A 24534-nucleotide genomic window follows, 5' to 3' on the forward strand; every position below is an offset into this window, starting at 1 on the left:
CATCAATGCATTTACACAAGCGGCAAAAAATTCCAAGGAGAGGTAGGGCACTTTATTTAGTTGACAAACTCTTTAAAAATGATTTATGAAAGTAATTTCTTCAGCAGCGTTAGCTTTTGTTTTCGCAGTTGGAATATTGTAGCATTTTATACATTAGATTAAATTATGCTCCCAATATTTCCTAAAATTGATGAACATTTTACTTGTTAAATGACTTGACTAAACTACATACCTGCAGTAAAAGTAATCTCAGAATCTATAAGCGCTATGATCCAGGTAATGCAACATAAGGTTAAAAAGCCTGAATGTTCTATTAATAATTCTAAATATCAATCTGAAAAGGCAGACAATCAGTCAATGATGGAGCAATCTGATTTGAATCTCATTCGTAAAGATCTTGACTAAAATGAATCACTTTCGGGCTGTTTAACTCCACATACTGGCGTCAAATAAAACCCCCCAAATAAATGGCTGTGTTTAATAAAATAGTTAATGTTGTGCCAGTTGACATATTCCTTGGCAGCACGGAGACCGTGCTCCTCAATTTTTATTTCACCTGCTGGTGAGTCACGTCCTTGGCTTGGAGCTATATTTGGTGCTTTTTGTCCTCTGACTGATTAAGACAATTGTACATAAATCTTCATTCTGCCAAAGCAGATTTGGTATGTACTGTAGATGTGGGAAATGCATAGCACTATTGTGGCAGCCCATCTATCCAGATATTAAAATACTTATTCAGTAGTTATCCTCCTGTAAAACGGGTTGCATTTCTTGAGCTTTAAACAGGAGTCACTAGTATCAGGTATGCAGCTGAGGTATGGTGTGTCAGGGTGTCAGCCTCTACTTCAGGTATTGGTAAACTTCCTCGTCCAGCGATATGAGGTTAAAGTAAGACAACAGAGACAGCAGGGATCGTGTCAGACTCATCATCGCCATCTCTGACCTGGGAAGATACAATGATTGAAGTTAATGTTTTAGGCAAATCTTTGTAACTAAAAATGCTAATTGTATGTATTTTGGGGAACGTCTGAAGACCTACCCAGCTGGGTCTACTGCTATACACTGTGGCCAGTTTGAGGTACACCACCCCATTCACAGAAATGGTTTGTTCCTACAGACAGTGAGTCACGTGGCTTGGTATATAATGCAGGCAGACGGGCATCCAGTTACTGTTCATTGAACATTTAGAATGGGCAAAACGAGTGACCGTGGGTTTGATTGTTAGTTCCAGTATCGCTGAAAAGGCTGGCCTCCTGTGCCTTGCACGCACAACAGTTTCCAACAGGCGGGCCACAAATTGGGAAATAATGACGCAGTACAACAGTGGTGTGCAGAACGGCATCTCGGAACACACAGATCATTGGTCCTTGTCAAGGATGGTCTATTACAGCAGACTACCACACCGGGTTTGACTCATATCAGCTAAAAACACGCAATCACCAACACTGGACAATTGCCTGGTCTGACGAATCGCTGTTACGTTATGCTGATGGCAGTCAGGATTTGGGGTAAGCAGCATGAGTCAATGGCCACATCGTGCCTGGTGTCAACGGTACAGGCTGTTGGCGGTGGTGTAGGGGATGTTTCCTGGCACACGTTAGGTCCCTTGATACCAATTACGCAACATTTCCATGTCCCGAAGAATACAGGGTGATCTGGAGGCAAAGGGGGAGTGGGTCAGACCCGGTACTAGATGGGTGTACCTAATAAACTGATTTTTGTGCAAATATTCTATAATCTGCATAAAGAAAATATGCATTTTCCTACCAGTGGTGTGTTTCCAAACTGACTTGTTGCGAATAAAAATCAGTATGTGATGTAGTGCACATAATGTACTTTTTCACTTAAGTTTTCATGTACCGAATAAAAAGTCTGAAGTTCAATGTGTTTCCATCGCATTCAACTCTGACAGTTGTCACAAACTTGTTAAATAGCAAATGCGCCTAAACTGGTCTTGACACTTGCGCTCTAGCCAACAGCTTGCAGATACAGTGCGGTTAGGCTAGTCTACATGAGATTTATGGATAAGTGCGAGAATATTTGTCAAATGGCAGTCAAGCATCGATTATGTCACCAGAAAAGGACCCTTGATATTCATTGGAAAGGAGCATCAAGATCACCGTGCACTTTCACCACCCTGTGAAGTTAATATTTTTTCCCATCTGTAGCCTAATAAACTGCATGCTTTCCCGAGTCGTAGTGGGTAGAGCACACACACAATATCATCGCGTGACTCCAAGTTTACTTCGATATGATGGTTCAGTATTTTCACAAAGGTGTTTCCACTGCCATTTCATAGACAAAGATCCCACCACGTCGAACGAACAAATTCTGTCGCCATTTATACAATTGTACAAAAACGTCCCATTTCAATCACAGCTGTCGTGATTTATTTTGTATACTGTATGACTTTACTTGCATAAAAACTGTGGATGGAAACGTGGTTACTGAGTGTATAGTGTTGAGGATAATTCGTTACCTCAGGGCACACTCGAACTTAAGGCTCTCCCAGGTGGTCCGCACCCATCGCAACACCCTGAACCTGGGAAGAACTCCCGGCCTCTCTGCCTGGAGCCGCCCCCAGCATTGCACAGCGCTGGAGACAGGACAACCGGTTAGTAAGCACCTACAACTGCTGCTATGTGAAACAGTCGTCTGTTCACCTCTTAGCCATCACACAGTATCTGTCCACCGGAGCCCCCAGCCTGATGTTGCTGCTGATACTAATACTAACCTCTTGGCCATGACACAGTATCGGTCTACCGGAGCTCCCAGTGTGATGTTAATGCTGCGGACCGTGTTGATGTTCCTGAACACCAGCAGCATGGGGCGTGGCATGGACTTGAGCACGGCCATGATGTTGTCAAAGTGATTGACAGCCATGTCCCTCATATAGGATGTCTCTTCACGACTCAGGATGTTGGACAGGCCCACCTTCCGCATGTTGATTGGCCGTTGTAGCAGCATCTCAGAGAAGATGAAGTAGTCTGATAGGAATCAGGATATTGTAAGCAGGTTTTTATTAGTCTGTTGTGAGACTGGATTTGCTCAAGGCATGTGACTTCTGCTTAAATTAATGAAACAGTTTGAGCTTAAATGACAGTTGTCCTCGCACCTTTGACCCCCAAGATGTTGGAGTACCTCTTCATGGCAGCGTCATCTCTCAGGACTATGGACCTCCACAGTTTACACAGCGCTACCCTGTCACTACAGGGCCAAAGGTCAAGGGTTAGAGCTGATAGTAAAAGTTGTATCATTAAATATATACAGGATTACATTGCAAGGTTGTAGGATGTAAAATGTATCCACACACTACTGTGAGTTGCTTTGGATAAAAGTGTCTGCTAAATGGCATATTATCTTATGAACCTTACATTTCACTGAGGTATTCATACAGGCCGTGATCCAACAGTACTAGCTCTGCCTTCTTGTCTGGACCTCTTCTCACAAGCACTGTGACATGGTACAGATAACATGCATTCAAGGTCACCAAGTCATTTTAAGCAAATATTGTTGTACTGTACAGTTATTTGTTGTTATCAACTTGACCTATTTAAAAAGTTCTCTGAAAAACCTATTGTAAACTGGCCTGGTACAAGTTACACAAATCAATAAATGAGCATCTTAACAGTTCAGTAGAAACTGTAAACATGCCCCCTGATCTACCGTTGCCAGGGTGAGGGTCAGCGTGGATGAAGCCAGTGTAAAATATCTGCTCTGCAAACGTACGGATCAGCTTGTCAGCAGTCTGAAAAGCCAGGGAAAACTGTTTACACATTTATCTGAGTACTAATGATCATAGACAAAGGTTATTCTATTGTGTCACGATAGGCACTTACATCTCTCAAGCTAAGTCCTTGTCTTTTGATTTCTTCCAAATTGTTGATTTTGCAGCCTTCACAGAACTCTGCAGTCAACACTCTCTAAAGGAAAATGGTTTGTTTATTACAGTACAATAATACAAAAGTGGTCAAAAAGGTTTCAAAGGATGCGTTTAGACAGGCAGCTCAATACTGATATTTTTTTCACTAATTAGTGTTTTGACCGATCAGATCAGCTCAGAAAAAGATCTGATGAAAAAAGATCTGATGTGATTGGTCAAAAGATATGGAAATTGGGCTGCATGTTTGAATGCAGCCATTATGATTTTCAGCAGTCTCTCACCTTGCTGGTTTGGTCCCAGTACACTTTTGGCACGACAACAAATTTGAAGTGTTTCAGTTCCTCTGCACATCTCTCAGAGTTCCTGGCCTCATTTTCAAAGTCCAGCTCCTGAGCCAATGTCCCCTTCAAGTCCTAAAATCAGAGAATGCCAACATTAGGTTAGTTTAGGGGACAATGTCTAGGGCTGTATCTAATCATGCTCTGCGGGGTATTATCTGATGAGAATGTCCCATAAAAGTAAGACAGTTTCTTACCAAATTTGAGCCCTTACCTTGAGGACCCATCTGAAGCCGAAGCTGGGGTGCATGAACTTTATAACATCCAGAAGGATCTCCAGAGTCCTGATGTCACCATTGAACCGATCCCGGATGTCTATGTACTGCACCTGGGGAAGAGAGAGTGGTTATTATTCAGAATCAGGAGAGCTACACCTGGCCTGGTTTAACCAAAGTGTACAGTTTGGTTTAACCAGTCGTGGTGACCCCTATTTAAGAGTGTAAATCATACACAGTATACTATTAATTCTGTGGCTGAATGTGTTGTACAGTTAACCTGAACTCACTTTGACCGCAACAGGAGTCCCATCCTGCAGCTCTGCCTTGTGGACCTGGGCCAGACTGGCTGCTGCGATGGGCTCATAGTCAAACTTCTTAAACATCTTGTCTGGAGTCGTGTTGAAGTCCTCTATGAACAGAGCATCAACCTGGTAGAACGTGACAGATCATTTAATGTAAGAATGTTCCTTAACGCTTTTCATTATAAAATGGCTAGTTCTAGCCTCACATTATGAATGGTGAAGAGGCATTCAAAGCTGTGACAAAACTACAAGAATGGCTCTTTTATCACTTTCACTACAGCCTCTTGTATCTTATTTCTTCATTAACTGTTCTTCAATGTTTGACAAGACAAAGTACTGCAGGTCTCACCTCCTTGTATCTCCTGTTGAGAGCTTTATCCTCCAGGACCTGCAGTGTCTTGATGTACTCAGGAGGCAGCAGGTGATTGAACGCACACAGGCCCTGTCCCAGTTTAACGTATATCCCCCCGTTCTGCACCGCTCCCTCCACCATGCCGTCTGCTGCCCTCTGGTGGCACAACGACATCCCTGCCACAAACGATGGGCTGCTCTGGCAAAACCGGGAGGGGAAGATGATGTGATTGTTCTGACTGAACTACTGAGATGGTTTCCGACTCACGCCATTGTTTAGCAGACATACACGGACAGACAATTAGGCCTGTCACAATTCATAATGGTCGCGTTCCCCTGCTCAGACTATGCATGCGTCAACCAATGGTTGCGTGCCACGTCATCGACTGTGCCGTCGGGCACCAGATTGCTATAACATGTGGTTAGCTGATACGTAAAATACCTATCCAGGCGTTGTAATATCTGGAATGCTTCAGCAATGCCTGGGCAGAGGAACGCACCCAATATTTCTGTCAAACTTACCTCGTCCATGCCACATAATGTCACATTGGAGGTCCACCAATAATCTACTGAGATATAGAGTCCTACATATATAGACCTGTAGGGACAGAGAGAGACATGGTTTGAGTGTAACTCCAAAGGAAATTATTCAAAACATTTGATCACATGCAAAAAGGAAGGTGATATTATTATTGTGATGATGGGACCAACCTACAGAAGCGACCGACTCCCTTCACCAAGATCTTCATCTTCCGTCTCTCTCGAGGTTCCGCAAAGGCGTACTGGACCCCCACCACCGCGGGAACACCCACCACCAAGCCCAGAAACATCTTCCTGAACAACCCTTGACTCTTCCTTGGCCTGACGGAAAGAAATGTACACAGTACACACACTGTGTTGCTGAAATGCCCATGTCTTCTCCCATCTTGCAGTTGCTTTCTGGAAGTTTACAGTGTTTAAGTAACAGCATGTATAGTTCAGTGTCCTGTCCAGGAGGTGTACTTGTACATCAAGCTGACTCACACAATAGAAACAGGAGATGGACCATTCTGGCTCAGACAAGGCGTACTTGTGTAGTTAGTATAGTACCTTGGTGAGCTGAAGGATCTGTACAGTTGCAGCTGTGGATGGGGACATCTTCCCAGCTGGGCCAAATGACGCCGACACAACCTTAACTACAGAATGACAAAAACACCAACCACAATCAGTGTCACTTTGAAGCATCAACTTCAAACTAATCCACTGTTTTTGCCAGTTACAGTAGACTTGCTGGGAAAGACCTTCATCCCTAGAAAACTAGAGAAAAACAAACAAACAACAACATTGAGACTGGTGGAGGGGACTGCATCAAGGCCACTCTCCCTAGGCCAGAACACGCTGTTGTTTTCCTTAGCTGTCTATCACAGGACAAACTGTTTCCAGACTAATAGATTTACAGATAGAGCCTTTCTATGTCAGGGCCCTGACCACATACACTAGGGCCGGTCCTGGCTGTTCTGCCGCCCTAGGGTGAGACAAAAGAATTGCCGCCGCACCGCTTTTTCGCTATGATCAGCTTGTAAAAAATGTACAGATACAAACTTGAAACCACTGATCATGACCATTTAGCCCACGGGATGAAACTCCTGGACAGCAGTTGTGAGTAGCCTGATTGTCCATTCCATATTGTCCATTTTACTTTGACCTGTCCTGTTTTTAGGTTATGTTAACATGTCCGCGCATTTCTTATTTGATTGGGCGCCATTTAGGTTAGGCTATTTGATCAGGGAAACCTGCATGATGTAAAAAGTGTCATTACTTAGTCATAATTTTTTTCCTGCACCCTGTAGGCTTCATTAAAGGCCACATACTCTTTCTACCATATGCTATATCTGCTACATGATTTATGTTAGATATATATTTTTAAGGAATGTTGGTGGAGCGCTGCTTCTCTCCAACAGCACCCTGGAGAGGCACGCTGGGAATGGACAAGATAAATATTTTGCATCCCTGACTTTGACAAAGTGGGCACTTCTTATCACAGGGCGGCATTAGCGCTCACCTAAAAAACTCATATGCCACTGCTTGAGAAAAATTGACATTGTTTTGGGGCAGAATTATGTGAGGTTTTATGTCTTGGTCAGTGTAGCTCAGAAAATGCTGCCCTCATCAATGCCTAAAGAGCGGGCCAGCCCTGCACAAACACACACGTTTTCCATGGCATTGAATAAAACACGTGACAACTTAAATAATGGAGGGTAAGCCACTATCTCAAAAATAGGGCACACCACACGATCTCTTGATGTCTTTTAGCGAGATTGTACATCGATCTCTGATTTTAGTATGAAAGTTATACATTGCATCAGGGGACTTTAATGTTGTGTGTCCACGCTCATTGCCAAAGCGCATATCCTGGGAGTCAGAGAGTATTTCATGGAATGAGAAGTCTTGCTAGTGTGATCTGTAAATAAAAATGTAGCAATATACTATGCAACATTATTAACATACAAAGCGCGCACACATACATCTAGTTATTACTTTTATTACATTTAAGCCATACATGCATAAACTGTTCAAATGTCAGGTGTCGATTTTGATTGTACGGATACGCATATTTGAATTTGCTGTGGCTATATGCTGCTAGCTAGCCTAGCGGGCAAGGCAAAGATAACATTTAACAAACAGTTCAACTCACGGCTTTGAAGGTCTTCCCTGCCATGTTCAGCCTATACACACTCACTGTGATCTCTTCTCACTAATATGGAGTTAAAAATGTGTAGTCACCATTCTAATGTAACCTTGTACGTGTCACCTCCTGTTTCAGATCATTCTTGATTTCCTGAACTGCTACTGGCTAAACAGACAGTGCACGAAATTGATCACGTGACAAATGGTCCAACTCGATGTGATCAAAGCTTCTCTAGTGAAAAGATTCATGACTTGACTCGATATCCTCTTCAGGGACCGTCAATTAATCAACCCAAGTAATGACTTTTTTAATTGAAATCACAAATGTACAGAATAATGCATGTATTTGTGTGGTTGAATCAGAAATGGAAGTTGTACATTATTAATTAATGTGGCTAGTTACATTACATGTAACGGAAACGATTAAAGTGTGCCATCTCTGTACAACCTTGTTTACAGTCAGGTTTACAGTAGAGTATGGTCTGTGGAATTAAAACAATGTTGCTTTAAATGATAACGATAAAATACTACTGACTGCATCTTGACTTGAACATTTTGAGTTTAATAAACAAATATAAAACAGGCACATGTGTGATCCTCCTTCCAAGCCTCTCACCATCACATCACCAGCATAGCCTAAATAATATTTATTATAGATAACTGTTTACATTAACATCAATGTGCGAATTACTGTGATCAGGCCCTCATGTGGCTTTAGATCAGTGGTAGCAACTCTACTAGTTGTCACCAGGAGTAGATGCATGATTTATACATTACATCATCTTACATCATATCAGGTAGAGCCCATCAAGAGATGTCCCCAGAGCTTTCAAGTGGAACAAAACAATGTTTGAGTGGAAAACAAAACAGCATGATGTTTCATCTTCCATTTGATTTTTTTAGCATCTTGTTTACATGATCATCCCAACTTCAACTTATCTTTAACATGCTGTGTATGAAACTCAAACTGACACATTTATTTAAACACAAATGGATGCTAGCTGTTCCTTCCATTGATCAAAGTATTTTAATCGACTTAAATTAATGTTGTGTGGAACTCAGTGAAAGTAGAGAGGACCTCTGTCATCAGAGCCACCGGAAGCTGTCTGATTGTCGTCGCTTCAGTCTTGTGTTTCCTGTTTACGGGCGGGAAGAGCGAAAGAAGCTGAACTATCGGTCTGTGTTCTTGCGTCGTTGTGTTTTCAAACATCAGCGGCACGTTTGTTTTTGTTTCTTAACTCAGTTTCAATAATTTATGATAAACCGAATTCTACGCGACTTGGATATATATCTTTGCTTGATCTGTGCCTACAGTTTAAAGGGATTTGAAGCACGAAACCGATGGAGGAGCCCGCAGATTCCGGCGGTGGCGGGGCAGCACAGGGCCCCACGGCGCAAGTGGCGGAGATTCGCTGCCCAATAGCAGCGCGTCCTATGCGGCTGCTGGAATGGAAAGTCAAACCCGGGTCCCTCGTCAATGTGGACTCGGTGTTGGCATTATGTGCTCCCATCCCGCCGGAGAAAGAGGCCGGGTCCCATCCACCAGAACAGCCCAATCGGCTGTCAGAGAAGAAGCTGAAATCGGACCGAGCTGGAGTGGTGAAAGAGCTATGCTGTCAACTTGGACAAGTCATATCGCCTGGGTGAGTCTGCAAGCTAACCAACGTTAGCTATATAGCTTATGTTGCCTATGTCAGCAATGTTTTATACTGTGTTGTGTACTATGTTCGTTAGCTAATGTTGTTACTCATGGACCAGATTCGTAGTAGCATAGCTAACTAGCCTAGCTAATAAATGCTAACGTTAGCTAGTTATGCTAACCCAGTGCGTGTGCTGGAGCGCCAATCTCTACAACAGCTGGATGGAGCATGTAAACGGGCGAGTTCGTTTTACATGGCTCGGTGCCCTGGGTAGGCAGAGTTTGTACATTTTAGTCCATTCCATTGGTCCTTAAGTGGAATATCCACCCACAACAGGCACCGGGCCATGCAAAAAAATCGAACCCAATATTGTAGTACCACGCACATGACATCATCCAGATGGTATCGAGTCGTCGAATTTGCACGCTCGAGCGCTTTTGGGGGAACAAGAACTAAGAATACTTTGTTCCACTTGAGCCTCAGAAAAGATTTTGGTGTTATGAATTTGTGTAACAAGTAACAAAAACGTACCCAATTGTCATACTTGAGTAAATACTTGAGTAAAAGTAAAGATACCTTAATAGAAAATGACTCGAGTGAAAGTCACACAGTAAAATACTGCTTGAGTAAAAATATTTGGTTTTAAATATGCTTAAGTATCAAACTTAAAATTATAAATAATTTCAAATTACTTATATTAAGCAAACCAGACGGCACGATATTTTTGTTTTAAGAAAATTACGGAAAGCCAGCAGCACACTCCAACACTTAGACAATCATTTACAAACACAGCATTCGTGTTTAGTGAGTCCGCCAGATCAGAGTCTGTAGGGATTACCAGGGATGTTCTCTTGATAAGCGCGTAAATTTGACCATTTTCCTGTCCTTCTAAGCATTTCAAAATAAACGAGTACTGTTGGGTTTCAGGGAAAATGTATGGAGTAAAAATTACATTATTTTCTTTAGGAATGTAGTGGAGTAAAAGTTGTCAAATATAAATGATAAAGTACAGATACCCGCAACAACTACTTAAGTAGTACTTTAAATTACTTTACACCACTGTATAATAACATGACAACATTTATGGACAACTGAAAATGGCCAAATATTAACTTAGAGCTGAAGAAGACACCCCTTCTTGTTGCAGTTTTTAAAGTTTGAACGTGTCAGTAGAGTTGTCATTCTGATTTTGTAGTTCTGAAACTTATGACAGTTTATGCCCTGGTGCTTTTCAATATGGAGGCACTACTGTAGTGTCTTATAGAGAAGTGTGAGGGGAAGTTGTGTTTATGTTTAGATATAGACCTACACATGTTGGAGAGACAGTTGCCATTCTATCAGGCACCTGCACTGTAAAGCCCCTTTTTAATGGTGTTACACATGATTTGTTTTGAGTTTTGTGTTGTAATTTCAGATAATGTCCATAATAAATATATATACAGCACCAGTCAAAGTTTGGACACCTACTCATTCAAGGGTTTTTCTTTATTTTTACTATTTTCTACATTGTAGAATAATAGTGAAGACATAAACTATGAAATAACACATATGGAATCATGTAGTAAAAAAAGTGTTACACAAATCAAAATATATTTTATATTTGAGATTCTGCAAAGTAGCCACCCTTTGCCTTGATGACAGCTTTGCATACTCTTGGCATTCTCTCAATCAGCTTCACCTGGAATGCTTTTCCAACAGTCTTGAAGGATTTCCCACATATGCTGAGCACTTGTTGGCTGCTTTTCCTTCACTCTGCGGTCCAACTCATCCCAAACCATCTCAATTGGGTTGAGGTCGGGTGATTGTGGAGGCCAGGTCATCTGATACAGCACTCCATCACTCTCCTTATTGGTCAAATAGCCCTTACACAGCCTGGAGGTGTGTTTTGGGTCATTGTCCTGTTGAAAAAGAAATGATAGGCCCACTAAGCGCAAACCAGATGGGATGGCGTATTGCTGCAGAATGCTGTGGTAGCCATGCTGGTTAAGTGTGCCTTGAATTCTAAATAAATCACCAACAGTGTCACCAGCAAAGCACACCCACACCATCACACCACCTCCTCCATGCTTCACGGTGGGAATCACACATGCGGAGATAATCCGTTCACCTACTCTGCGTCTCACAAAGACACGGCGGTTGGAACCAAAAATCTCACATTTGGACTCATCAGACCAAAGGACAGATTTCCACCGATCTAATGTCAATTGCTTGTGTTTCTTGGCCCAAGCAAGTATCTTCTTCTTATTGGTGTAGTGGTTTCTTTGCAGCAATTCAACCATGAAGGCCTGAATTTTATTTTATTTTATTATTTTTATTTAAATGTAACCTTTATTTAACTAGGCAAGTCAGTTAAGAACAAATTCTTATTTACAATGACGGCCTACACCGGCCTAACCCCCGGACGACGCTGGGCCAATTGTGCGCTGCCCTATGGGACTCCCAATCACGTCCGGTTGTGATACAGCCTGGAATCGAAACCAGGGGGTCTGTAGTGACGCCTCAAGCACTGAGATGCAGTGCCTTAGACCGCTGCGCCACTCGGGAGCCCTTATCACGCAGTATCCTCTTAACAGTTGATGTTGAGATGTGTCTGTTACTTGAACTCTGTGAAGCATTTATTTGGGCTGCAATTTCTGAGGCTGGTAACTAATTGACTTATCCTCTGCAGCAGTGGTAACTCTAGCTCTTCCTTTCCTGTGGCAGTCCTCATGAGAGTCAGTTTCATCATAGCGCTTGATGGTTTTTGCGACTGCACTTGAAGAAACGTTCAATGTTCTTGAAATGTTCCGCATTGACTGACCTTCATGTCTTAAAGTAATGATGAACTGTCGTTTCTCTTTGCTTATTTGAGCTGTTCTTGCCATAATATGGACTTGGTCTTTTACCAAATAGGGCTATCTTCTATATACGCCCCTACCTTGTCACAACACAACTGATTGGCTCAAACGCATTAAGAAGGAAAGAAATTCCACAAATTCACTTTTAACAAGGCACACCTGTTAATTGAAATGCATTCCAGGTGACTACCTCATGAAGCTGGTTGAGAGAATGCCAAGAGTGTGCAAAGCTGTCATCAAAGCAAAGGGTGGCTACTTTGAAGAATCTCAAATATAAAATATATTTGGATTTGTTTAACACTTTTTTGGTTACTGCATGATTCCATATGTTATTTCATAGTTGTGATGTCTTCACTATTATTCTACAATGTAGAAAATAGTAAAAATAAAGACAAACCCTTGAATGAGTAGGCGTGTCCAAACTTTTGACTTGTACTGTATATATATGGCGCAAATAGTGTAATGATAGTGTTTCACAGTATTACTTACCTGCCAGTGTTGTGATTGGCTGTGATATTCACCTATTGATTTCTCCTGACGGAGCAGCTACTGTTGTCAAACTGGGAAAGCTGTTCTGACTTTGTGGCTGTGTTAACTACTGGAAATTTGCTCTTTCATTTCTTGGTTGCTAAAATTGTACACCGTTAGCTCAATTTCAGTTTTTGAAAAAATAAGCGCGGCATAGTGTAAGGAATCATTGTACCATCTATGATTCAAACAGAGGTTTTGGTCCACCAGCTTCAAACAGCTGTAAAAATGATATTCTTTGTTTAGATTGTACAATGATCAAATTGAGCAAACAGTGTAGAATTTTCTCAACCAGGAAATGAGCAACAACAGTACAATAGGAAATGATTAACAACAGTACAACCAAGCACATATCCACATCAGAGGTGTAGTGGAGCGCATGTTTGGTGTATGGAAGAGTAATTTCTAGTCTCTCAGAAACACATTACGCTTTCAACCAAGAAGATGCTGCATTGTCATAATTGCAACAGCAGTGCTTCACAATTAACTCAAACAGCATGGTTTTAATTCACTAATGGAAATGTCAGGACCCAAACTGGTTTGAGAAGAACATTGGTGCTGCTTCATGTTTCTCTCCTCCTCCTTCATAGCCAATTCAACATGAAGGATTTGCATCTTCATATAATGCTCCTCTTTTAAACACATTTAGTTTGCTTTCATGAAATTCCATGGCCAGTTTCTCCTGCATGCTCAGCCACTTTGTCTTTGTCCTCCGGCCTGGGTTAGTGACACAATCTTCCCTCCTGGCTGCTGCAGATGTAGCGGGCTGAACTTCACCCTGTCTTATCCCCTCCAAGCTATGGTAGTCATCTGTCTCTAGAAAATGATTACATTGCTGCATTTAAAGAACATTATTTATTAAAGAGTTGAGTTCATTACATAATTTGTATTATGGGAGTACAAGAGATGACTGACAACATTACATATTCCCTGCAGTGCTGGGATGGCACATGTTGAATGAATGTGTCCTACCAAATAAGGATTGGAACTGGGGGTCCGCCACCTGTCTTGAAATGCTCCCTACAAGCAACAGCATTTGTCTTCTTTAAGTAGATTTTTATGTTTTTCCACAGGACCTTAGAATGACAAGATGATATAGAAATTATATTAGTAATTATGTATGATATTGTTTCTGCCACACATACATTTAGGCCCCACTGTGTTGTGACTCAGATTTGTAAAAGTGGGCCAACAATAAATACAGTATCTTACCTGAAGTTGTTGTAGCGTCCTTTTGGTTTACTTTTTCATTTGAGTTGAATTCATTACCAATGGTAGTCCAGGCATTCTTTTTCTTGTTTTCTGTTGATGAATCATACTGTTTGTTCTCTCTAATTGGGTGGTTTGACACAATTTGCTTCAAGAGGGTTTTTTCAAAGTCACTGAAATGATTTGAAAATTTTATTTTACCTCCATTGTTTGGTTTAGGTGACTTGCTCCAATTCCACACAATGCTTATCTATTAGTGTCCCATCCCTGGTTTTTAAAGCGTCCTCAGTGCACATCATTAATCTAATTAGGCTTCACAAAGATTAATTGGTTAGTCCGTACTTACCTTAGTCTGGGACTCCCTAGTCTAGAACTAATTAATCTGAATTTAAGCAATGTCTCAGAAAGCCATTTTTTAAATCTGGATTAATTTAAGTAAAATTAGCCTATTCCTGATTTAACTTAAACTCTGTCAGGGAAACGGCCCATAAAACTCTTAGCTTTTCTACTAAGTTACTAAGCTAACATATGGAATTGTTTTAAGATGTCCATACCATGGATCATTTAGCTATTTGATTTTGAACTTTAGGACCTCTGTAGGTATCCCAAGAAAATACATAAAAAATATTGAATTTGGCCTTTACGACTATAGCCCAAAGAAATGCATTGCATAACACATTCATAAATGGCAAAACAGACAGTCAAAAAATAAGGAATAAGGTTTTGAAGTGTCTGTCCTACATCTAGGAGATCTAAGAAAGCTCAGGAAATAATTTGGGTTTTTTGGACAACGGAGAACACTGTGTTCGTGAGAGTCTCATCTTTGTGGTATATTTCGTGAGAATAAATTTTTTGGGGATGTCTCCTGGTCTGATCAACAGCGCTGTAGCTCGGCCACTTCCACAGGTGCATCAATAGACTCTTAAGGATTTTAAGGGGGAAACCCATTATGCTGCTGTCTGAAGTGCCTCTTCTCTTCCAGTGGTGTGATTGTCAGAGTAAAAGAATGCAGCCATCCCATTGTGATGAAGGGGCTGTGTGCTGAATGTGGCCAGGACCTCACACAGTAAGTACACACACAAACCTATTCCATGCTACAATTTCAATTGGCATATTCACAAAAAAATTAAATAGGCCTAACTCTTAGTTGTAGGTTACCTCTTATCCATTGAAGATGCATTGCTAAGTAGATTTTTCTCGCTCTCTCTTTCTCAGGATGCAGACCAATAATGGGATGCAGCAGGCTCTCATCTCCACGGCAAATGTTTCCATGGTGCACAGTGTCCCCGAGTTGATGGTCAGCTCTGAGGTGAGGCTCGGGGTGTCATGGCACTAGAAGATGAGTTTCCTCTGACGATAATGTGACCTTGTAGAAATACCTCTGTGTCGTTGGAATGCAACTTTTCAATGTAGTAGAGACAGTTTTGTTGAAGCCATGGCCCCCTTTTTATGAATGCCGGGTCTGTGTGATTTGCCCATCACACAGCAAGCAGAGCAGCTGGGCAGAGAGGACCAGCAGAGACTCCACAGGAACAAGAAGCTGGTTCTGATGGTTGATCTGGACCAGACCCTGATCCACACCACCGAGCATCACTGCCAGCGCATGTCCAACAAGGTATGTGTATCTGAAATCCTTTTCGCTGGCCTATGAAAATAGGTTGTTTGGTATTTCTATGCCCCAGGCTTTGCTGAGGGTTTGGTATTGAAAAGAGTAGATAATAAACCACTGGTGGTTATGTAGCTAGAACAAACCAATGATGGTTTTGCCCATGCCTCTGCTCTTGTTCCACAGGGAATCTTCCACTTCCAGCTGGGGCGGGGGGAGCCCATGTTACACACGCGACTGCGTCCGCACTGCAAAGACTTCCTGGAGAAGATCGCCAAGCTCTACGAGCTGCATGTCTTTACCTTCGGAAGCCGCCTCTACGCACACACCATCGCAGGTACACACACACACACTAGCAGGTACATAACATTCTCTGATAATTATCCCTATGTTGAATCACTATATAATTAGATTTACAGCAAGTAATGCAAAAAGTATCAAAAGTGTAAAAAAACTAAACAACAACAATCGCATACATGCCAAAAGTGTGAGTGCACAGACTCTAAATGCCAGGTGAATTGAAACACACGTAATCATCTAGGAGAGGGAAAGGAAAAGGTGGATACCTGGTCACTTGTACAACTGAATGCATTCTACTGAAATGTGTCTTCCACATTTAACCCAACCCCTCTGAATCGAATCCTTGAGCTAAGGTAAACATCTGTCATTCTGCCCCTGAGCAAGACAGTTAACCCACTGTTCCCAGGCCCTAGATCCTCTGTAAAATCACTACCTAATTATAGATCTAGACTTAATGCCTGAGTGCTGTCTGCATTATAGGTGAGAATTTTAATCAATACACTCCCCAGATTGAGAAATTAGACACCAAACAAGACTAACAGACATGCCTCAATGTGATTGGTCTCAGCATTTTGGAGGCAAATCCTGAGCTTGAAGTCTGAGTGGCCACTAGAGGGCAGCATTTACCTTCAGTTTGTGTCTTAGGTTCATTCTGTACTCAGATTTTCTGGGCTGCGTCCCAAATGTCACCATATCCCCTAGATAATATGGAGGTGCATCTTTCCCTTTCAAGACGATTCGATATGTATCTAGATACATGGGCTCCGATACGATATAGGAACGATTCGGTTTGATTAGAAGAACGAATCAGTGTGATAATATTCGATGCACTAACATTTGTTGCATAAACACATTTGTTTTCCATTCTAAATTAAAACCGACCGCCAGCAGCATGAACCATTCCGACCGCGTCGCACACTTCTCTGTTGGCTCCTGCGGGTAACTCGGTAGTCCCGCTGTAATACAGTGCTCTACTGTAGTTGTTTTCCAACAGCAAGGCTCAGATAAATCTCACTTTACAGTAAATTATAATGCACGTTTGAGCATTTTATAAATCTAATTATCCGCATATGGCCCGTCAAAGTTTGGAGACGATCTTTCGCTACCAATTAGAAGTTATTCTATACTGAACGTTGGAAGCGAATGAATAGGTAATGTAGTACTTAGTCTGTGGAGCAGAGAGGTCACCGTGTTTCTGACTGTTTCTCCAGGTAGATAGGTTTGCTGTTGTGTGCTTTGGTAGACGCCTGCCCACCTGTCTGCTCTCTCTTCTCTGTGGTTTAATAGCAGCCAGGTAGCGAGGTGTTTGTTGTGCAGTGGGGATGTAGCTGCTCCATCAAACCAGTCTTTGTTGCTCCTCCAGACACGTATTATTGTACAGCTTCTAAAGAGGAACTGATAAGACCCAGCCTGCATTTAGTTCTCATCTCAAAGCCTTGATGTTTTAATGAGCCCACTGAGTATACAGAGACGCCCCCCCCCCCCACACACACACACACACCGATGCCAGCAATTTCGTTTGAGATCAAATTGAAAACCTCCAGATAAAGGCACAGCAAAGGGAGAGAACTTGAGAATTGGCTCTAAATGGACTCAAAAGCTTTGTTGTACAGCTACTCTGTGTAGCGCCAGATGGCTGGAGAGTAATGGAGATTGTCTGTTTGGCAAAACGGCACCTTCACTTTGCTGAATACATCCTACTTTTCCACAGTGGTCTTTTAAATAGGATGTTTAATGCAGTTGAGTCTGCTCTCTGCTGCGGCCCAGCGTGCGGAACCGAACCCCCTGCCACACTATTAACCAAGCTCTCTCTGTCTCTCTCATAATTTATTGAGTCCATTTTAAGATGCTTTTCTTGTCGCCTGTTTCTGTGACTGCAGGCTTCCTGGACCCTGAGATGAAGCTGTTCTCTCACAGGATCCTGTCCAGAGACGAATGCATCGACCCCTTCTCCAAGACAGGGAACCTAAGGTGAGACCTGGGTCTCTGTCTCTTTGGCAGAGCTGGTAGCACATACCGCTTTGAAGCCCACACATCACACTTTGACACTCATACCAATAGCAATTTCAGCCAGGACGTTTAAGAAGAATCTGTCCAATATGAAAAGGACATAGCTGATATGTTATCTTTCATTTCGACACTTTGGAGAAAAGGCATTAATTCACTCAAGGGAGATATCCTGTGGAATTGGGAGAAATGTATTTCCGCTCAGCCACTACTGCTGAAGAATTCAACAGAGGGAATTCCTGTAATGATTGGAACTACTAGACCTTAGTGTTGATTAAAACCTGGCAGCAGTCAAGTCATCTGAAGTCACTTTTTTGCCCCCTCAGACAATACAGCACTATAAAACTGAGCCTTCCAGCTCTAGCATGACAGTGCTAGAGATGAGCAGAGGGAAAATAGCCATGCAGTATTTCTTCTAATCAGTGACTCCTGTTATAGGAAGCGTACTAGAACACCGTTCTCAAAGTCCTAATGGTAGAAACTGTGGTTCTTGTATAGTTATGATGTTCAGATAATTATTGGTAAGAGTGAGAGCCAGAATTCAGTTCTACCCTGGAGGCGTAGTCCTTCCCAAATGGCAGCATGTTCCCTTTAAATGACTTTTGACCAGGGCCCATAGGTTATAGGCTGCCATTTGGGACGTAGCCTCGGGCTGGGTAATGATCGAGAGAGAGCATAGCATTTTGCTCTGTTACTGTGGGACTTTGTTATTCCCTAAAGACACACTGCCTAAGGAGTTACACATGTAGAGGAGAGGAGAGGGAGTGCCAGTTTAACTTATATCTAACTCTCTCTCGCGCTCTCTTTGTCTCTCGCTCTCTCTCAGGAATCTGTTCCCATGTGGGGACTCGATGGTGTGTATTATAGATGATCGGGAGGATGTGTGGAAGTTTGCTCCTAACTTGATCACTGTGAAGAAATACATCTACTTCCAGGGGACAGGAGACATCAACGCCCCACCCGGGTCTAAAGAGGCTCAGCAGGGAAGGAAAGGTATGGTATATAGGGTCTGAAGACGATGAGCTTAACATGGTACAGTGGACATTGTTGTGAAGTGGTCAATAAATGATAAAGCACAGTGATCTATTAAAACAACTCTTATAAGGGCATTCAGTGCTTTGTCAGTGTTACAAACACTAAACAAAAAATTACTTCAAACTTAAACCCTCTGGTGACCAAAGTTCAGAGAGGAAGAGGAGGAAGTGGTTTGATGAGCACTTAAGGGATGTGATCTCATCCTGGTACTCTGGCTGCAAATGAAGTTCTGGCCACAAGATACCCCTCATCACGTCTCACTGTTTTGATTTCATTTGCATCAACCAATGCACCACTTTCCTTTGTGGCAGACTGCAGCTCCGCAGTGGGAGGGTGAAGCTTTTAAGAGAAATGTTTGTGATTAGTTTTAAGTTTGGTAGTTGTGATGTGTTAAGTTATGATCCTCTCAACACCGAGGGAGAGAGAGTGAGGTGACTGGGGAACACTTGGCAATCTTTCTGTGAGAATACCGTTAAAATCTAACTTTAGAACCTTTTTAGAACAGTCAGGAAAAGTATCTATCCCAAAGGCCAGGGTTGAGCAGAATCTAAATACTTTTTATCAGCTTTCTGAATTAATCGATCTGATCTGTTATAAAGATGGAATTAGAGCGACCAAGCCTTAACAAAACCCAATCATCAACACTGTATTCATACTCCGACACCAAGCCTGGGTAGCCATAATGAGATGGGTTCATCTGAACCGTTATTACCATCTCAGGCTTAGTCTCAGGAGGGAGTAGAGAAGGCATTGGGTTCTTTTCTCACAGAGAGCCTCTCATAGAGGAGATCTGTACAGAGATTTTTTGATTAGCGGTAGCGTTAAAGAGGACAAGCAACAAAGGAGGGAGAGTGCTTCTATGGGCTCCCAGGATGAGAATGACACACACACAGGCTGTTAGATCAATTAGGGAAGTGCTGCTGATTTCTGTGACATCACATGGACTAGGGTTGAATATTTTTCCTGTATTTTACAAATGTTCCATCCCGAGAATAAGTTACTTTTCTCCCGGGTAACCCGGTATTTTCCGCCAAAACAGGAAGTGTCATTCAAAAGCATTATAAAGCATATAAATACACTATATATACAAAAGTATGTGGACATCCCTTCAAATTAGTGGATTCAGCTATTTCGGCCACACCCATTGCTGACAGGTGTATAAAATTGAGCACACAGTCAAACAATCTCCATAGACAAACATTGGCAATAGAATGGCCTTACCGAAGAGCTCAGTGACTTTCAACGTGGCACCGTCATAGGATGCCATCTTTCAACAAGTCAGTTCGTCAAATTTCTGCCCTGCTAGAGCTGCGCCGGTCAACTGTAAGTGCTGTTATTGTGAAGTGGAAACGTCTAGGAGCAACAACGGCTCAGCCGCGAAGTGGTAGGCCACACAAGCTCACAGAACGGGACCGCCGAGTGCTGAAGCGCGTAGTGCGTAAAAATCATCTGCCCTCAGTTGCAACACTCGCTACCAAGTTCCAAACTGCCTCTGGAAGCAACGTCGGCACGAGCTGTTCGTTGGGAGCGTCATGAAATGGGTTTCCATGCCCGAGCAGCTGCACACAAGACTAAGATCACCATGTGTAATGCCAAGCGTCGGCTCGAGTTGTGTAAAGCTTGCCGCCATTGGACTCGAGCAATGGAAACGTGTTTTCTGGAATGATGAATCATGCTTCACCATCTGGCAGTCTGACGGACGTATCTGGGTTTGGCGGATGTCAGGAGAAAGCTACCTGCCCCAATGCATAGTGCCAACTGTAAAGTTTGGTGGAGGAGGAATAATGGTCTGGGGCTGTTTTTCATGGTTCGGTCCAGGCCCCTTAGCTCCAGTGAAGGGGGGAGGGGGGTGTTTCACTGGCCGACTGGGTTTGCAGGGACTTCACCCATCCAGGAGCAGTGCTGGTCTCTATGGAAACAAAGCCGAAGGAAAGAAATTCAGATGTTTTTAGAGATGACTTCCACAGGTTTATTGGGATGAATTACTTCAGAATCTCCGGGTGAACCAGATTCAAGTCACTTCAGGCTACATTTATTTTCTCTCTCATCACACCCCAACAAGTCTTGCATCAGCAGGAACCCCGATGCAGAGAGAGGAATTCATTAAGTTGTGGTATTTAACGCATCGCTGAGGCCCTAAATTAGATGCTTCTCTTTAAAGGATTGTTTATCAAGGTTCACTAAATGACATTAAATACAGCGCAATTAGCTGTGGAATGTCGACAAAGAAAAAAACAAACAGGTTGGATATACAGTGAGGGGGAAAAAGTATTTGATCCCCTGCTGATTTTGTACGTTTGCCCACTGACAAAGACATGATCAGTCTATAATTTTAATGGTAGGTTTATTTGAACAGTGAGAGACAGAATAACAACAAAAAAATCCAGAAAAACGTATGTCAAAAATGTTATAAATTGATTTGCATTTTAATGAGGGAAATAAGTATTTGACCCCCTCTCAATCAGAAAGATTTCTGGCTCCCAGGTGTCTTTTATACAGGTAATTAGCTGAGAGTGCTCCTAATCTCAGTTTGTTACCTGTATAAAAGACACCTGTCCACAGAAGCAATCAATCAATCAATCAGATTCCAAACTCTCCACCATGGCCAAGACCAAAGCGCTCTCCAAGGATGTCAGGGACAAGATTGTAGACCTACACAAGGCTGGAATGGGCTACAAGACCATCGCCAAGCAGCTTGGTGAGAAGATGACAACAGTTGGTGCGATTATTCGCAAATGGAAGAAACACAAAAGAACTGTCAATCTCCCTCGGCCTGGGGCTCCATGCAAGATCTCACCTCGTGGAGTTGCAATGATCATGAGAACGGTGAGGAATCAGCCCAGAACTACATAGGAGGATCTTGTCAATGATCTCAAGGCAGCTGGGACCATAGTCACCAAGAAAACAATTGGTAACACACTACGCCGTGAAGGACTGAAATCCTGCAGTGCCCGCAAGGTCCCCCTGCTCAAGAAAGCACATATACAGGCCCGTCTGAAGTTTGCCAATGAACATCTGAATGATTCAGAGGAGAACTGGGTGAAAGTGTTGTGGTCAGATGAGACCAAAATGGAGCTCTTTGGCATCAACTCAACTCGCCGTGTTTGGAGGAGAAGGAATGCTGCCTATGACCCCAAGAACACCATCCCCACCATCAAACATGGAGGTGGAAACATTATGCTTAGGGGGTGTTTTTCTGATAAGGGGACAGGACAACTTCACCGCATCAAAGGGACGATGGACAGGGTCATGTACCGTCAAATCTTGGGTGAGAACCTCCTTCCCTCAGCCAGGGCATTGAAAATGGGTCGTGGATGGGTATTCCAGCATGACAATGACCCAAAACACAGGGCCAAGGCAACAAAGGAGTGGCTCAAGAGGAAGCACATTAAGGTCCTGGAGTGGCCTAGCCAGTCTCCAGACCTTAATCCCATAGAAAATCTGTGGAGGGAGCTGAAGGTTCGAGTTGCCAAACGTCAGGCTCGAAACCTTAATGACTTGGAGAAGATATGCAAAGAGGAGTGGAACAAAATCCCTCCTGAGATGTGCAAACCTGGTGGCCAACTACAAGAAATGTCTGACCTCTGTGATTGCCAACAAGGGTTTTGCCACCAAGTATTAAGTCATGTTTTGCAGAGGGGTCAAATACTTATTTCCCTCATTAAAATGCAAATCAATTTATAACATTTTTGACATACGTTTTTCTGGATTTTTTTGTTGTTGTTATTCTGTCTCTCACTGTTCAAATAAACCTACCATTAAAATTATAGACTGGTCTTTGTCATTGGGCAAACGTACAAAATCAGCAGGGGATCAAATAGTTTTTTCCCTCTCTGTACTTGGTAAAACTTCCTGTGATGAATCTTTCATGGGCCATTGACTTTGTTTATGACAACAGAAAAAGGACAATTAATTCTGCAGCAATAATGTCTTGTTTTAATCTTCTTATTCCAACACAGATTTTTACATCAGTATAACCACAGCTTCAGCTGATGAAACAATCCCCTAAAATGTGGCACTTTCCAATGGCACCTTCAAGTCTTAAAACTGACAGAATGCAGCTCTGCGTAGCGAGGGTTAAATAATTAATACAAAGCCAAATTAGATCTCAGTGAACTACTGTCAGCCACAATACTCCTCTTCATGATGCATCATCACACTAAAACTTTAATCAGTTTAATTCACGAGAATGTTCTGAACCTCAAAACAGGAAACATTGTGACTATTGGTGGATAAGAGTAAAACAAACTCTTACGAAACCTTTTGAGAAACTATACACACTGAACAAAATTATAAATTCAATTTACAGCAATTTCAAAGCTTTTACTGAGTTAGTTCATATAAGGAAATCAGTCAATTGAAATGAATAAATAAATAAGGCCGTAATCTATGGATTTCACATGACTGGGAATACAGATATGCATCAATTGGTCACAGATACAGTACCAGTCAAACGTTTTAAATAAGGTATTTCAGTTTTTTGTTGTAGTTTCTTTTGTGCAAAAATGTCAACCTGTTTTCACTTTGTCATTATGGGGCATTGTGTGTAGAATGATGAAGGAAAAAAATATATTTAATCGATTTTCGAACAAGGCTGTAATGTAACAAAATGTGGAAAAAGTGAAGTTGTCTGAATATATTCCGAATGCACTGTTTGTGTGTATGTACAGTGGGGAGAACAAGTATTTGATACACTGCCGATTTTGCAGGTTTTCCTACTTACAAAGCATGTAGAGGTCTGTAATTTTTATCATAGGTACACTTCAACTGTGAGAGACGGAATCTAAAACAAAAATCCAGAAAATCACATTTGTATGATTTTTAAGTAATTCATTTGCATTTTATTGCATGACATAAGTATTTGATCACCTACCAACCAGTAAGAATTCCGGCTCTCACAGACCTGTTAGTTTTTCTTTAAGAAGCCCTCCTGTTCTCCACTCATTACCTGTATTAACTGCACCTGTTTGAACTCGTTACCTGTATAAAAGACACCTGTCCACACACTCAATCAAACAGACTCCAACCTCTCCACAATGGCCAAGACTAGAGAGCTGTGTAAGGACATCAGGGATAAAATTGTAGACCTGCACAAGGCTGGGATGGGCTACAGGACAATAGGCAAGCAGCTTGGTGAGAAGGCAACAACTGTTGGCGCAATTATTAGAAAATGGAAGAAGTTCAAGATGACGGTCAATCACCCTCGGTCTGGGGCTCCATGCAAGATCTCACCTTGTGGAGTTGCAATGATCATGAGAACGGTGAGGAATCAGCCCAGAACTACATGGGAGGATCTTGTCAATTATCTGAATGCAGCTGGGACCATAGTCACCAAGAAAACAATTGGTAACACACTACGCCGTGAAGGACTGAAATCCTGCAGCACCCGCAAGGTCCACCTGCTCAAGAAAGCACATATACAGGGCCGTCTGAAGTTTGCCAATGAACATCTGAATGATTCAGTGAAGAACTGGGTGAAAGTGTTGTGGTCAGATGAGACCAACATCGAGCTCTTTGGCATCAACTCAACTCGCCGTGTTTGGAGGAGAAGGAATGCTGCCTATGACCCCAAGAACACCATCCCCACCTTCAAACATGGAGGTGGAAACATTA

The 24534-nt window shown here is 42.3% G+C and overlaps 2 protein-coding genes across 7 annotated transcripts in view; one reads left to right on the top strand and one right to left on the bottom strand.

Annotated features, from left to right (window-relative positions):
* Positions 1-30: 30 nt before the first annotated feature.
* Positions 31-7938, bottom strand: LOC311126816 (putative aarF domain-containing protein kinase 5). Of its 5 annotated transcripts, none has more exons than XM_084158568.1 (15): positions 7856-7938; positions 6182-6267; positions 5808-5953; positions 5615-5690; positions 5091-5291; positions 4727-4867; positions 4436-4549; positions 4165-4296; positions 3840-3923; positions 3667-3748; positions 3375-3453; positions 3116-3207; positions 2735-2987; positions 2480-2596; positions 31-943 (listed from the first exon to the last, which is right to left on the bottom strand). In XM_084158568.1, the coding sequence occupies exons 2-15, from the start codon at positions 6227-6229 to the stop codon at positions 841-843; spliced, it is 1668 nt and encodes a 555-aa protein (XP_084014694.1). In that variant the 5' UTR covers positions 6230-6267; positions 7856-7938; the 3' UTR covers positions 31-840. The 5 variants fall into 5 exon arrangements, with proteins under 5 accessions (XP_084014694.1, XP_084014693.1, XP_084014691.1 ...); XM_084158567.1 differs by having other exon boundaries at positions 7767-7931; XM_084158565.1 differs by having other exon boundaries at positions 5804-5953; positions 7767-7931.
* A 956-nt stretch (positions 7939-8894) lies between these two features.
* LOC311123077 (RNA polymerase II subunit A C-terminal domain phosphatase-like) overlaps positions 8895-24534 on the top strand; it is a 111544-nt gene continuing 95904 nt past the window's right edge. The window contains exons 1-8 of one of the 2 annotated variants that reach the window (XM_084158138.1): positions 8918-8935; positions 9074-9402; positions 14956-15039; positions 15189-15282; positions 15460-15588; positions 15766-15916; positions 17760-17850; positions 18713-18879. In XM_084158138.1, coding sequence (XP_084014264.1) covers positions 9101-9402; positions 14956-15039; positions 15189-15282; positions 15460-15588; positions 15766-15916; positions 17760-17850; positions 18713-18879 — 1018 coding nt within the window. In that variant the 5' untranslated portion in view covers positions 8918-8935; positions 9074-9100. Of the gene's footprint in view, positions 9403-14955; positions 15040-15188; positions 15283-15459; positions 15589-15765; positions 15917-17759; positions 17851-18712; positions 18880-24534 lie in introns of both variants that reach the window. The other variant, XM_084158137.1, reaches the window with a different exon arrangement.

The sequence above is a fragment of the Coregonus lavaretus genome, assembly GCF_964263955.1.
Source record: "Coregonus lavaretus genome assembly, chromosome: 3".
NCBI classification, from domain to species: Eukaryota; Metazoa; Chordata; class Actinopteri; order Salmoniformes; family Salmonidae; genus Coregonus; species Coregonus lavaretus.